The following is a 14834-nucleotide window of genomic DNA, read 5'->3' on the forward strand; positions in this document are numbered from 1 at the left end:
CATAAGTATATTCACATTGTTGTGTAAACCACCAGCAGCATTTTCTCAGCTTCCCAAATGGAAACTCTGTATACATTAAACAATAAGCTCCCATTCTTCAGTTCCCCAGCCCCAGGAAACCACCACTCACTTTCTGTTTCTATGAATTTGACTACCCTAGGTGGTTCATGTAACTGGAATGATACAGTTATTGTCCTTTTGTCTCTGGCTTATTTCACTTAGCCAATGTCTTCAAGGTTCATTTGTGTTGTAGTATGTATCAGAATTTTCTTCCTTTTTAAGGCTGAGTACTATCCCACTGTACCACATTTTGTTTATCTATTCATCTGTAAATGGACAATTGGGCTGATCTACCTTTTGGCTATTGTGAATAATGCTGCTATAAATATGGGTGTATAAGATTCTGTTTTTAATGGTGATATTAATTCACTCTAAGAATGTGCTATAGCTTAATTAACCAGTCTCCCATACTGAATGCTTGAATTGCTCCTAGTTTTTTTATTATGGTTAATAATGCTGCAGTGGACATTTATGTTGTTGATCTTTCTGCATGCCATTAATTAGCTTCCTAAGATAAAATTTTAGAAGCAATATTGTCAGGTCAATGGGTTTGCACATATCTCCCCCCTCTATTTCTAAATAATATAATTGAAAGAATACAAGCTCAAATAATTCAGATGTATTAATTTAAAATGAGTTGTCTCTACTCTTCCTCTAATTCTGTAGCTCTGAGGTTGGCAATTTAACAGTTTGGGAATAATCCTTTGATATATGAATTTTTTTTTAAAAAGAGTCTATGGCCTCAAAAGTTACACATGCAAGCTTCACCATAAACCTAAAAGGGGCAACCCCTCAGAGTTGTGGCATACCTGACAAGGGCGTCCCATGGATGATAATGGCGATGCCTTTTAGGTTCTTGGACATGTGACCTTCTGTAGACATATCAATGCCCAGGTAGCGAGCAATCACCTTGCTCACTGGGTTGTTCTCTAATTCTCCAACTTCCTCTGCAGAGTGGCTGTCAGTGCTCTGTAACTTCTCAGCTGCAAATAAAAAATACAGTGTGTGTGCGCGCATGTGCGTGCATGTGGACACACTCAGAGTTCACATGGGTTCTGATGGAAATGGGAATGACTTTTCCTTTTTAAGTATTATTTGAAAATGAGAATTATAATCTGTTGCAGCCCTCATTCCCTCCTGTATTTTGAGAGTGCCCTTTTTGGCTAATAATTTGTCCATAGCTACTAGGATTACAAATACAGATTCTCTTTGACTCTTAATTCCATTTTTGGGAATCTTTTCTGCTGAAAAATAGTGTTGGAAATTAGCTGAGTTCGAAACATTAAGGGAAATGGCTAAATAATATTCATGTTATAGAATTAATACATAATCATGCTAGAAGGTTTGGAAGATGCATTTCATGGAGAAAGGTGAAAGGCATTGAACATTCTTCCCATTTCTGCTTAGAGAAAACAGGCACCAAAACATTAAAATGCTTGGTTATTTTAGGCTGGTGTGGCTCAGTGTCATCTCGTGCACCAGAAGGTGGCAGGTTCAATTCTGGTCAGGGCACATACCTAGATTTCGGGTTTGGTCCCCAGTCAGGGCACATATGGAAGGCAACTGATTGATGTGTCTCGTTCACATCAATGTTTCTCTCTCTCTCTCTCCCTTCCTCCCTCTCTAAAATAAAAATAAACGAATAAATAAATAAATAAATAAATAAATAAATAATAAATAAATGCTTGGTTACTTTGAAACACTATTTTTTCCAGGCTGTCGTCATCCTCTTCTTCATCTGGGATGGTCTTGGACTCATCCCACTCTTCCAGGTCAGATGTGACAGAGATCGCTTGGCTAAGTGAGGTTCTCTTCATGCTGGTGGCGACTCCCTGGTCTGACAAGGGAATATCTTCGTCTTCTGCCAGAGAGTAAGGAGAAAAACACACGGGGAAGAGTTGGGAGGGGGATGAGAGAGTAGGGCAGAAAAGGAAAGAGAGACAAAGAGGAGAATTGCTGAGCTCATTACCATCACCCTGGACTGTCCAACTCAACTAGACAAGAACAGCAGTGAGTTTCTGTGCCCAGAGTATTTCTACATTTTAACATTAAAAAATCCCCCAAATTATTGCTCCAGAAAATGTGGAAAATTCAGAAGAGCAAGAAATTATAAAATTCAGCTGCAAAAAGAGGTATAAAGAAATGGTGACAGAGGAGTTACAGCTTAATTGTATGATACCAGCACAGGAGAGCTAGCAATCTCTCACTTTTTAAATTTTTCAGAACCAATCTTGTACATACCAATTTGTAGCCTGCTTTCCCTCTTAATTTATCATGACCATTTCTCCATGTTATTGTTATGCATATCTACGCTTTTGTCTGCCAGCACCCTCCTCATTGTCTCATCCCACAGAGTTTCAGTGGGTGTGTAGATGGGCTATGACTGTATCAATTGACATTCCCCTACACCCAGGGTCAAGACTTCCTCTTTATTGAGGTTTCAGATTTGAGCCAGAGAGGCTGCAGCTCTCTTTTGAAGGCGGCCTTTCCTGGACATGGTGTGGGAAGAGGAGAAAGATGGTCTACAGTGTGAGGGAGCAGAGAGAGCAGCTGCCCGAGAAGCACTGGGGAGAAGCAGAGTGTATGCTTCCCTGGGCTCCTTCCGGGCCCTTGGATCCCGGCTCTAGAGGCTCTATACCACCTTCCAATGGGCCAAATGGAAAAAGGAACCCACGACTGAGGTGTGTAATGGGGATGAGAGCGACAGGCCCCTCCCTGACTTCATGACATCCTTTATGCACTACAGCCCCTCACAGCTCTTTACCTTGGCCACCAGGCAGTCCTGAATTGAAATGTCTTTCCCTCCACCCACTTCCTGCCTGTCTCTCAAAGGCAGGGGCTAGTTCCATTGATCTTTTCTTTTTTTTCCCAGGGCTTGGAACACAGTAGGTATTTTTTATGGACTTAACTGGTTCCCCTAAAACTCATATGTTGAAGCCCTAACTCCTCAGTACCTCAAAATGTGACTATGGTTAAAGACAGGGACTTTCTAGAGGAAATTAAAGTTAAGTTAGGTCATATGGATATCCTAATCCATTCTTAATCCAATATTACTGGTGTCCGTATAAGAGGAGGTAAGGACACAGACACACTCAGAGAGAAGACCATGTGAACAAAGGGTGAAGACAGCCATCTGCAAGCCGAGGAGGGTGGTACAGACGAAAACAACCTTGCTGACATCTTTTTTTTTTTTTTTATCCTCACCCGAGGACATTTTTCCATTTTTTGTTCAGGTAGAGTGGGAGGGAGAGAGAGGAACAGAGAGAGAGAGAGAAACATCGATGTGAAAGGAACACATCGAGTGGCTGCCACCCGCACAACCGACCAGGGCCGGGGACAAACTGCAACCGAGGTACGTGCCCTTAGCGGGAACCGAACCCAGGTCTCTCAGGACCGCAGGCTGACGCTCTAACCGCTGAGCCAAACCGGCCAGGGCAACCTTGCTGACATCTTGATCTTGGACTTCTAATCTCCAGAACTGTGAGAAAATAAATTTCTGGTGGTTAAGCACCCCCGTTTGCGGTATTTGCGACAGCAGTTCTAGCAAACTAATAGTGCCCAATCAATATGACCAGGAGATTGGGTGGAGAGGTAGCCTTCTTCTTTCATCTGCTCCTTTTAGGGCAAACTAGTATTCTATGATTAGCTTTCTGGAGAAACAAGAAAAAAGCCCGAGGGCAGGAGAAATGGACTCCATTCAATTCATTCATTCACTCTTACAGTGCATATTTATTGAGCACTGGGAGTATCAGGTGTTATTCTAGGTACTGGGTTGACAAGTGGGGAATACGTGACCACTGCCTTGGTGGGGGGCTTCAAGGTGGAGACAGGTATGAAGAAAATAATTACACATGTGATGACTGTTACACAGAAGAGAGCAAGGGAGAACAGGGAGGGCAGACGTCCAGGAAGTGAGCACAGAGAAGCAGAAAGGAGAAGAGAGCGTCACGACAGGCCACAGAATCCTACAGGTCACTGAGGAACACTGATGCTCAAGTGCACACAAGGGAGCTCCTGGGTGATGACAATGGGATCACTCAGGGGTGCTGGGCCAGACAAGGCCAGATAGGAGTGCACAGTGCAGCTTCAAGATTGGGGTTTGGCCTTGAGGACCATGAAAGGCTGACCTCTTCCCCCTGTGAACTCCCACTTCCCTGGGGGCACTGATTTCTGCCGTACGTGAGGTACCTTGCATTATGTAGACACACACAGAAGCCATGGAGTAGTTACCGTCAAGGACTCGAGTCAGAGAGACCTGGGCTTGAGCTCCGATCCTGCCACTTAAACTGTGGTCTCTCAATGCTTAATTTTCTCATCTGTACACATGAAGCCCTCAGCACAGGGCTTGGTATCTAGCGGCTATTCTACATCTACAGTAGCTGCGTTTGTCTTAACTCCCCACTGGATTTTAGGGAGAGCAGAATGTGTCCCCATCTGTGCATCCATGCAGTGGGGATAACAGGACCATTTTGTAAGGGTCAGAAATAAAATGCATAAGGCACCTTGCACCTGCCTGGCACCAGAATGATTCAAAGAAGCCAGGGCAGTGGCAGGAGCCGGACCCCTGAGATGAGTTCTCACCATTCTCCTGTGCCAGAGACTCCAGATATTTCAACTTCATCTGATCCTCCTTTGACTGCTTCACCTCCTTATAGTACTCGTACAACTCTGGCGGCAGCTTCTCACCAGGGGCGCGGGGTGGCAGCAGCAGGGTGTTGTAGGAATCATAGGCCTTCAGCGTTCGCAAGATCTGCTCAAGGACAATGGGAACGGCAGTTGGTCTCACAGGAAGAGTCTCCCCTCAGTGGGTGTTTATCCACCTTGTAAAACCCCTGCGCCTGCCTGAGCCCGGGCATGTGCAAAGGGCAGGGTCCCTTGGAGGAGACTAAAAGCAAGGCTGAGCCAAGAACCTGTGGAGATGGGATCTTTATGCTCCATTTGAGCCTGGGCATCTAATGAGTGGAAGAGAATTTTCTGGCTCTAAAAATAACATATACTGCTTTGTTGTTGTTTTCCACTGATACAAGTACAGTACTCCATTATTCACTTTGAATGACACCGTCTTACAAAATATCGTGGTTAGCAATATTATACTAGGTAAGGTGGTTGTCTCACAACCATGGAGGATCCAGGGAAAAACAAGTGAAATGATACTAAGTATATATATGCATGCACTGTATGAGAGAGAGAGAGGGAGAAAGAGATAGATAGATAAATAGATAGATAGATAGATAGATAGATAGATAGATAGAATGTGTATTAGGGTTGTCAGATGAAATATGGGATGTCCAGCTAAATCTGAATTTCAGATAAACAATGAATAATATTTTTAGTATAATTATTCTAACATTGCTTATCTGAAATTCAAATTTAACTGGGCAAACTCTTTCCAGTAAATGTGGCAACTCTAATGTGCATGTATATTTATGAAACACAGTAAAATAAAATCCTAGAAAGCAATTACTTTAAATATGACCCAATTTATTGCAGCTGGCAGGTGCTGGGAGGGATACATATCTCCACCAGTAAGAAAAATCTGTTTTTTTAGATGAGCATTCTCCAGGATCACTATTTTCAGTTGTTTGGAAACCACTGTTAGTAAGACCCTTCTAAAATATATATGGAAGGCCCAGCTGGTGTTGCTCAGTGGTTGAGCACTGACCCATGCACCAAGAGATCACTGGTTAGATTCCCGGTCAGGGCACGTGCCCAGGTTGTGGGTCAAATGCCCAGTGTGGGGTGTGCAGGAGGCGGTCAATCAATGCATACTCTCATTGATGTTTCTAACTCTCTCTCCCTCTACTTCCCTCTTTCTCTAAAATCAATAAAGAAAAAATATTTAAAAATATATATGGAAGAAGGAGAAAAAATGGCGGCAGAGTGAATGGAAGCTACACAGACCATCTCCCAGGACCAAACTGGAATTACAACAAAAATAAAGACAAATCGTCAGGAAGGGGCAACCGAAAGGCAGCTTGGAGGACCACATAACCAGGGACACTGACTCCATCCTGGTAGGCTTGGGAGGATGCGAGAGAGGGCCGGGAGTCCACGGTCCGCAGCGGCCTGGGCTGGGGCCTGCTGCGGCCTCGGCTTGGACCAGCAGACTCGGCTGGAAGCTGCACCCTCGGCTGGGTCCTGTGGCTTCAGCTGGGACCAGCAGCTGCCTCGGCTGGGACCTGTGGCCAACAGGGCTGGGTCCTACAAACTCGGCTGGGGGCTACGCCCTCGGCTGAGAGCTGCCGCCGCCTAGGCCACCCTTAGAGGGGAGGAGCGCCCCCCGGTTAAAGTCCCAGGCGGCTCCACGGCGCAGAACCCGGACAGAGGCTAAATTGGCAGCAGCCACTCACCTTGGGCTCCGACAGAGGGAGGGCAGACTGGACTAGAACTGTGTGAGGATACTTGGGATTTGGAGGGTGGTCAGAGCTTTTGCTGAGTGCAGCCACGCAGGACTGTGGTCATCTAGGTCTTTCTCAGGGTGGCCCCTCCCTCGGAGCTTCAACCCCACCTGGTGGCCATTGAAATGCTAATTGAGGCCCATTACCAACCAGCATCTGCCCCACCCTCCAGAAATCCTCTTACACTGAGCACCTGAGGGAGTTTTTCAGTCAACTCAGAAACAAAGGTCCTTCAGGTGACCCCTACTAATAGCCTCCAGGCAAAAAAGCTAGAGGATAACTACCATTCCCTGGGCTAGCAACTCTAACCAGAAAAGTTAAGACTTGACAGTGGTATTTAAAGTGGGTCTTCCCTGCCTCATCCAAACCCAGCAGAGGGAGCCACAAACAGAACACCAACACCCACAGGGAAAATTTGGCAGGCTCCAACGCCCACTGTGATAGCCAAAATGGTGAAACACAGAAACAAAACAAAATGAAAGAAGAAGAGACCTCTACCAAAGATGAGATAAGTGAGGTGCAGTTAAGCAAGTTAGCAGAACTAGAATTCAGAGCCATGATCTTGAGGAAGCTCAACAGCATGTGTAAAGATAGGAGCACCATGAGTAAAGACATAGAAATGTTGAAAATCAACCAGTTGGAAATTAAAAACCACCAAGAAGAAATGAAGAATGACATATCAGAAATGAAAAACACATTACAAGGTCTAAAAAGCAGAGTAGAGGAAGCTGAAGACCGAATCAGTGAATTAGAAGACAGGGTAGAAAAAATCAACCAATCAGAAAACCAAAAGGAAAAAATAATTAAAAAACAGGAAGACAGCTTAAGAGAACTGTGAGACAACAGGAAACGTAATAACACTCGCATCATAGGAGTCCCCGAAGAAGAAAATGAGCAAGGGTTAGAGAATATATTTGAAGAAATAGTGACAAAAAACTTCCCTAATTTGGTGAAGGAAGAAGGTATTCAAGTTGAAGAAGCACAGAGAGTCCCAAGTAAGAAGAACTCAAGCCCACACCAAGACACATAGTAATCAAAGTGCCAAAAATTAAAGACAAAGAGAGAATCCTAAAAGCAGCAAGAGAGAAGCAATAGTTTACCTACAAAGGAAACCACATAAGGCTCTCAGCTGACTTCTCACAAGAAACACCACAGGCCAGAAGGGAATGGCATGACATAATCACAGTCATGAAAAACAAGGACCTGAATCCAAGACTACTCTACCCAGCAAGGCTATCATTCAAAATGGAAGGTCAAATAAAGAGCTTCCCAGACAAAAAAAAAAAAAGGCTAAGGGAATACATTAGCACCAAACCAGCACTGCAAGAAATGTTAAAAGGACTGCTGTAATTAGCAGGAGAAATGGGAAGAAAAATAGAACCACACTAAACCAAAATGGCAATAAATAAGTACATATCAATAATCACCTTAAATGTAAATGGATTGAATGCTCCCATAAAAAGACACAGAGTAGTTGATTGGTTAAGAAAGCATGACTCATCTATAGGTTGTTTACAAGAGACCCACCTCACAACAAAAGACTCACATAGGTTGAAAGTGAAGGGATGGAAAAAAATCTTCCAAGCAAACGAAAAGGAAAAAAAAATCTGGGGTAGCAATACTCATATCTGATAAAATAGATTTCAAAATGAAGGGCATAACTAGCGACAAAGAAGGCCACTACATAATATTGAAAGGATCTATCCAACAGGAAGATATAACCTTGATAAATGTATATGAACCTGATATAGGAGCACCAAAATATATTAAAAAACTTCTGAAGGACTTCAAAGGAGAAATCGATAGCACTACAATCATAGCAGGGGACTTCAACACCCCGCTGACATCACTGGATAGATCCTCTAGACAAAAAATTAGCAAGGAAACAGAGACTCTAAATAAAGCACTAGACCAAATGGATTTAATAGATATCTACAGAGAATTACACCCCAAAACTACAGAATTCACATTTTTCTCAAGTGCACATGGGACATTCTTAAAGATAGACCACATATTAGGGCACAAACTAAGTCTCTACAAGTTCAAGAAGACTGAAATCATATCAAGCATCTTCTCAGATCACAATGGCATGAAACTAGAAATCAATTGCAAGAAGAACATACAAAGACATTTGAACACATGGAAGCTAAATAGAATGTTATTAAACAATGAATGGGTTACCAAGGAGATCTAGCAAGAAATCAAAAACTTCCTGGAAACCAATAAAAATGAAGACACAACAACACAAAATCAATGGGATGCAGCGACAGCACTTCTGAGAGGGAAGTTCATAGCACTACAGGCCTACCTCAAAAAACAAGAAAAATCTTTAATAGACTATCTAACCTCACAACTTAAAGAACTAGAGAGCAAACAAAAAGAAAACCCCAGAGCAAGTAGATGGAAGGAAATAGTAAAGATCAGAGCAGAAATAAACGACATAGAGTCAAAAAACAATTCAAAGGATCAATGAAACAAAGAGCTGGTTTTTCAAAAAGATAAACAAGATTGATAGACCCTTAGCTAGACTCACCAAGAAACAAAGAGAGAGAATTCACATACACAAAATCAGAAATGAAAGAGAAGTAACAACCGACACCACAGAAATACAAAAGATCGTTAACAACTACTATCAACAATTATATGGCAACAAATTCGACAATCTAAGCAAAATGGACAAATTTCTAGAAACACATAGTCTCCCAAAACTGGACCTGGAAGAGATAGAAAACTTGAACAGACTAATAACTACAGAAGAAATTGAAGATTTACTCAAGACTCTCCCAGCAAACAAAAGCCCAGGCCTGGATGGCTTCATGGGGGAGTTTTACCGAACATTCAAAGAAGAACTAACACCCATTCTCCTCAAACTATTTCACAAAATTCAAGAAGAAGGAAGACTTCCAAACTCGTTTTATGAAGCCAGCATAATTCTAATTCCAAAACCAGAAAAAGACAGTACAAAAAAGAAAACTACAGGCCAATATCCCTGATGAACATAGATGCCAAAATCCTGAACAAAACACTAGCAGATCGGATCCAGCAATACACCAAAAAAATTATCCACCATGACCAAGTGGGATTCATCCCAGGGATGCAAGGCTGGTACAATATTCGCAAATCAATAAACATGATACACCACATAAACAAAATGAAAAATAAAAACCACATGATCATATCAATAGATGCCAAAAAAGCCTTCGACAAAATCCAGCATCCATTTCTGATAAAAACGCTCAGCAATGTGGGAATAGAGGGATCATATCTCGACATAATAAAGGCCATATGAAAGACCTACAGCCAACATCATACTCCATGGGCAAAAACTAAAAGCATTTCCCTTAAGAACAGGAACAAGGCAAGGATGCCCACTTTTGCCACTCTTATTTAACATAGTACTGGAAATCTTAGCCATAGCAATCAGACAGGAAGAAAAAATAAAAGGGATCCAAATTGTAAAGGAGGAAGTGAAAGTGTCATTATTTGCAGATGACATAATACTATACGTAGAAAAGCCCAAAGACTCCATCCAAAATTTACTAGACTTAATAAATGAATTTGGAAAAGTAGCAGGATACAAAATTAAGGGCCAGGGACAAACTGCAACCGAAGTACGTGCCCCTAGTGGGAATTGAACCTGGGTCTCTCTGGACCGCAGGCCGATGCTCTAACCGCTGAGCCAAACCGGCCATGGCTCGATGGCATTCTTATACACCAATGATGAACTCACAGCAAGAAAAACTAAGAAAACAATCCCATTTACCATTGCGGCAAAAAAATGAAGATACCTAGGAATAAACTTAACCAAAGAAATAAAGGACCTATTCACAGAAAACTACAGGTCATTGAAAAAAGAAATAGAGACCAAACAAAGATAAAAACCCAGAACAAGTACAAGGAAATAAATAGTAAAGATCAGAGCAGAAATAAATGAAACAGAGACTAAAAAATCAATTCAAAAGATCAATGAAACAAAGAGCTGGTTCTTTGAAAAGATAAACAAGATTGATGCACCCTTAGCTAGACTCACCAAAAACAGAGAACCCAAATACACAAAATCAGAAATGAAAGAGGCGAAGTAACAATTGACACCACAGAAATACAAAGGATTGTTAACAAATATTATGAACAATTATACGTCAACAAATTGGACAATCTAAGAAAAATGGACAAATTTCTAGAAACACATAGTCTCCAAAAACTAAACTGGTAAGAGATAGAAAACTTGAACAGACCAATAACAACTAAGGAAATTGAAGATGTAATCAAGAATCTTCCAGCAAACAAAAGCCCAGGCCCGGACTGCTTCACAGGAACGTTTTACTGAACATTCAAAGAAGAACTAACACCCGTTCTCAAATTATTCCAAAAAATTCAAGTAGAAGGAAGACTTCCAAACACGTTCTATGAGGCCAGCATAATTCTAATTCCAAAACCAGAAAAACACACTACAAAGAAAGAAAACTACAAGTCTATATCCCTGATGAACATAAATGCCAGAATCCTAAAGAAAATATTAGCAAATTGGATCCAGTAATACATTAAAAAAAATTATTCACCATAACTAAGTGGGATTCATCCCAGGGATGCAAGACCAGTATAATATTCACAAATCAATAGATTGATATACCACATAAACAAAATGAAGAATAAAAATCATAAGATCATATCAATAAATGCTGGAAAAGCATTTGACAAAATCCAGTACCCATTTCTGATAAAAACACTCAGCAATGTGGGAAAAGAGAGATCATATCTTGACATAATAAAGGCCATATGTGAAAAACCTACATACTGAATGGGCAAAAACTAAAAACATTTCCCTTAAGAACAGGAACAAGACGGGGATGCCCACTTTTGCCATTCTTATTTAAACATAGTACTGGAAGTTTTAGCCACTGTAATTAGACATGAAGAAAAAATAAAAGAGATCAAACTTGGAAAAGAGAAAGTGAAACTGTCATTATGTGCAGATGACATGATAGTGTACATAGAAAACCCTAAATCTACTAGATTTAATAAATGAATTTGGCAAAGTAGCAGGATACGAAATTAACACCAAGAAATTGACGACATTCTTATACACCAATAATGAACTCACAGAAAGAGAAACTAAAAGGACAATCCCATTTACTAACAAAACAAAAAAAATTAAGATACCTAGGAATAAACTTAACAAAAGAAGTAAAGGACCTAGTTGCAGAAAACTACAGGACATTGAAAAAAGAAATAGAGGAAGATATAGCCCTGACCGGTTTGGCTCAGCGGTTAGAGCATCGGCCTGCGGTCCAGAGATACCTGGGTTCGGTTCCCGCTAAGGGCATGTACCTCGGTTGCAGTCTGTCCCCGGCCCTGGTTGGTTGTGCGGGTGGCAGCCACTCGATGTGTCCCTTTCACGTCGATGTTTCTCTCTCTCTCTCTCTTCCTCTCTCTCCCTCCCACTCTATCTGTGCAAAAAATGGAAAAATGCCCTCGGGTGAGGGTAAAAAAAAAAAAAAAAGAAAAGAAATAGAGGAAGATATAAAAAAGTGAAAACATACCTTGTTTATGGATTGGAAGCATTAACATCATCAAAGTGTCCATACTACCCAAAGCTATCTATAGATTCAATGCAATCCCCATTAAAATACCAATGACATATGTCACAGAATTAGAACAAATACTTTAAAAATTTATATGTAACCAAAAATGACCCCGAATAGCCACAGCTATTGAAAAAGAAGGACAAAGTAGAAGGGATCACAATACCAGATATCAGGTTATACTACAAAGCCATTGTTATCAAAACAGCCTGGTATTGGCACAAGGACAGGCATATGGATCAATGGAACAGAACCCAGAACCCAGAAATTGACCCAAGATATTATGCTCAACTAATATTTGACAAGGGTGGCAAGAGCATACAACGGAGTAAAGACAGCCTCTTCAATAAATGGTATTGGGAAAACTGGACAGCTACATGCAAAAAATAATAAAACTAGACCACCAACTAACACCATAAACAAGAATAAACTCAAAATGGATTAAAGCCTTAATTGTGACTCGCGAATCCATAAAAATCCTAGAGGAAAATGTAGACAACAAAATTTCAGACATCACATGCAGCAGAATTTTCACTGATACAACAGCTAAGGCAAGAGAAACAAAAGAAAAAATGAACATTACATCAAACTAAAAAGCTTCTGCACAGCAAAAGAAACAAGTGTCAGAATGGAAAGGGAACTCAATATATGGGAGAGCATAACTGCCAATGATACATCAGATAAGGGGTTAATTTCCAAAATATATAGGGTACTCATACAACTCAATAAAAGGAAGACAAAGAATCCAGTTAAAAAATGTACAGAGAGCCCTAGCCAGTTTGGCTCAGGGGTTAGAGTGTTGGCCTGTGGACCAGAGGGTCCTGGTTTGGTTCCCGCTAAGGGCACATACCTCCGTTGCAGTTTGTCCCCGGCCCAGGTTAGGGTCGTGTGGGTGGCTACCACTGATGTGTCTCTCTCACATCGATGTTTCTCTCTCTCTCTTCCTCCCTCTCTCCCTCCTGCTCTATCTGAAGATAAATGCAAAAATGTCCTCAGGTGAGGATATAAAAAAAAAAAAAGTGGGCAGAGGACCTAAATAGACACTTCTCCAAACAGGACATACAAATGGCCAAAAGACACATGAAAAAATGCTCAATGTCACTATCATCAGAAAGATGCAAATTAAATTAAAACAACTATGAGGCATCACATTGCAGCTGCCAGAGTGGCACCATCAACACATTCAAACAACAAGTGCTGGTGAGGGTGTGGAGAAAAGGGGACTCTAGCACACTGATGGTGGGAATGCAGACTGGTGCGGCCACTATGAAAACAATATGGTGTTTCCTCAAAAAATTAATAATTGAACTGCCATTTGACCCAGTGATCTCACTTCTAGAAATATATCCTAAGAAGCCCGAAACACCAATCAGAAAGAATATATGTACCCCCATGTTCATAGCAGCACTATTTACAATAGCTAAGATCTGGAAACAGCCCTAGTGCCCATAAGTAGAGGAGTGGATAAAAAAGCTGTGGTACATATACAAAACGGAATATTATGCAGGTATAAGAAAAAAAGATGTCTTAGCCTTTGAGACGACATGGAGGGACCTGGAGAATATTATCGTAAGCGAAACAAGCCAATCAGAAAAAGAGAAATATCACATGATCTCACTTATTTGTGGAATATAATGAACAAAACAAGCTGATGAACAAAACAGACCCAGAGATATAGGAAGGAGTATGGTTCAGACTGACAAACCTCAGAGGAGAGGGGTGGGGGGAAGGGATGAGATAAACCGAAGAACTTATATGCATAACCAATTGACATAGACAACAATGCTGGAGTGGGGGTGGGATCGGGAGGAGGGTGTCCAGAGGGGAAAAAGGAGAAACATATGTAAAATAATAAATTAATAAAAATCGAAGAAAAAAAAACAATAAGAAGACAACCTGATTAAAAAGTAGACCAAAGATCTTAACAGTTACCTTACCAAAGAAAATGTACAGATGGCAAATAAGCATGAGTAGATGTTCCACATCATATGTCATCAGGGAAATGCAAATTAAGACAACAATGAGTACTACTACATACCTATTAGAATGCCCAACGTCTGAAACACTGACGACATCAAATGCTGGTGAGGATGAGGAGCAACGGAAACTCAATTATTGCTGATGAGAATGCAAAATGGTACAACCACTTTGGAAGACAGGTTGGCAGTTTCTTATAAAACTAAACATACTCTTACCACACAACCCAGCAATCATGCTCCTTGATATTACCAAAAGGAGTAAAAAACTTGTGTCTACACAAAACCCTGCACTTGGGTGTTTATAGCAGCTTTATTCATAATTGCCAAAACTTGGAAGCAACCAAGATATCCTTCAGTAGCTAAATTGATTAATATATTGTGGCACATCCAGACAATGGAATATTATTCATCACTTAAAAAGAAATTAGCTATCAAGTCACAGAACGACATGAAAGAAACTTAAATGCCTATTACTAAGTAAAAGAGGTCAATCTGAAAAGGCTATATATTGTGTAATTATGACTATATGACATCCTGGAAACGACCTAGTCACAGAGACAGTAAAAAGACCAGTGGTTACCAGGGGCTGGAATGAGGAGAGGATTAACAGGCTGAGAATAGAAGATTTTTAGGGCAGTGAAATTACTCTGTATGATACTATAATGATGTATACATGTCATTATACATTTGTCCAAACCTATAGCACACATAACATCAAGAGTTAACTCTAATGTACTATTGACTTTGGGTGATTATGATGTGTTAATGTAGGTTCATCAGTTGTAGCAAATGTACCATTTTAGAAAAGGATATTG

The 14834-nt window shown here is 40.9% G+C and overlaps 1 protein-coding gene across 1 annotated transcript in view; it reads right to left on the minus strand.

Annotated features, from left to right (window-relative positions):
* Positions 1–14834, minus strand: part of HYDIN (HYDIN axonemal central pair apparatus protein) — a 404418-nt gene that overhangs the window by 108682 nt on the left and 280902 nt on the right. Inside the window, exons 38-40 of the mRNA XM_036274275.1 lie at positions 4642–4810; positions 1754–1921; positions 870–1043 (exon numbers count right to left, since the gene is read on the minus strand). Of these exons, the coding sequence (XP_036130168.1) occupies positions 870–1043; positions 1754–1921; positions 4642–4810 (511 nt within the window). The remainder of the gene's footprint in view (positions 1–869; positions 1044–1753; positions 1922–4641; positions 4811–14834) is intronic.

The sequence above is a fragment of the Molossus molossus genome, unplaced genomic scaffold (assembly GCF_014108415.1).
Source record: "Molossus molossus isolate mMolMol1 unplaced genomic scaffold, mMolMol1.p scaffold_m16_p_21, whole genome shotgun sequence".
In the NCBI taxonomy this organism is placed as follows: Eukaryota; Metazoa; Chordata; class Mammalia; order Chiroptera; family Molossidae; genus Molossus; species Molossus molossus.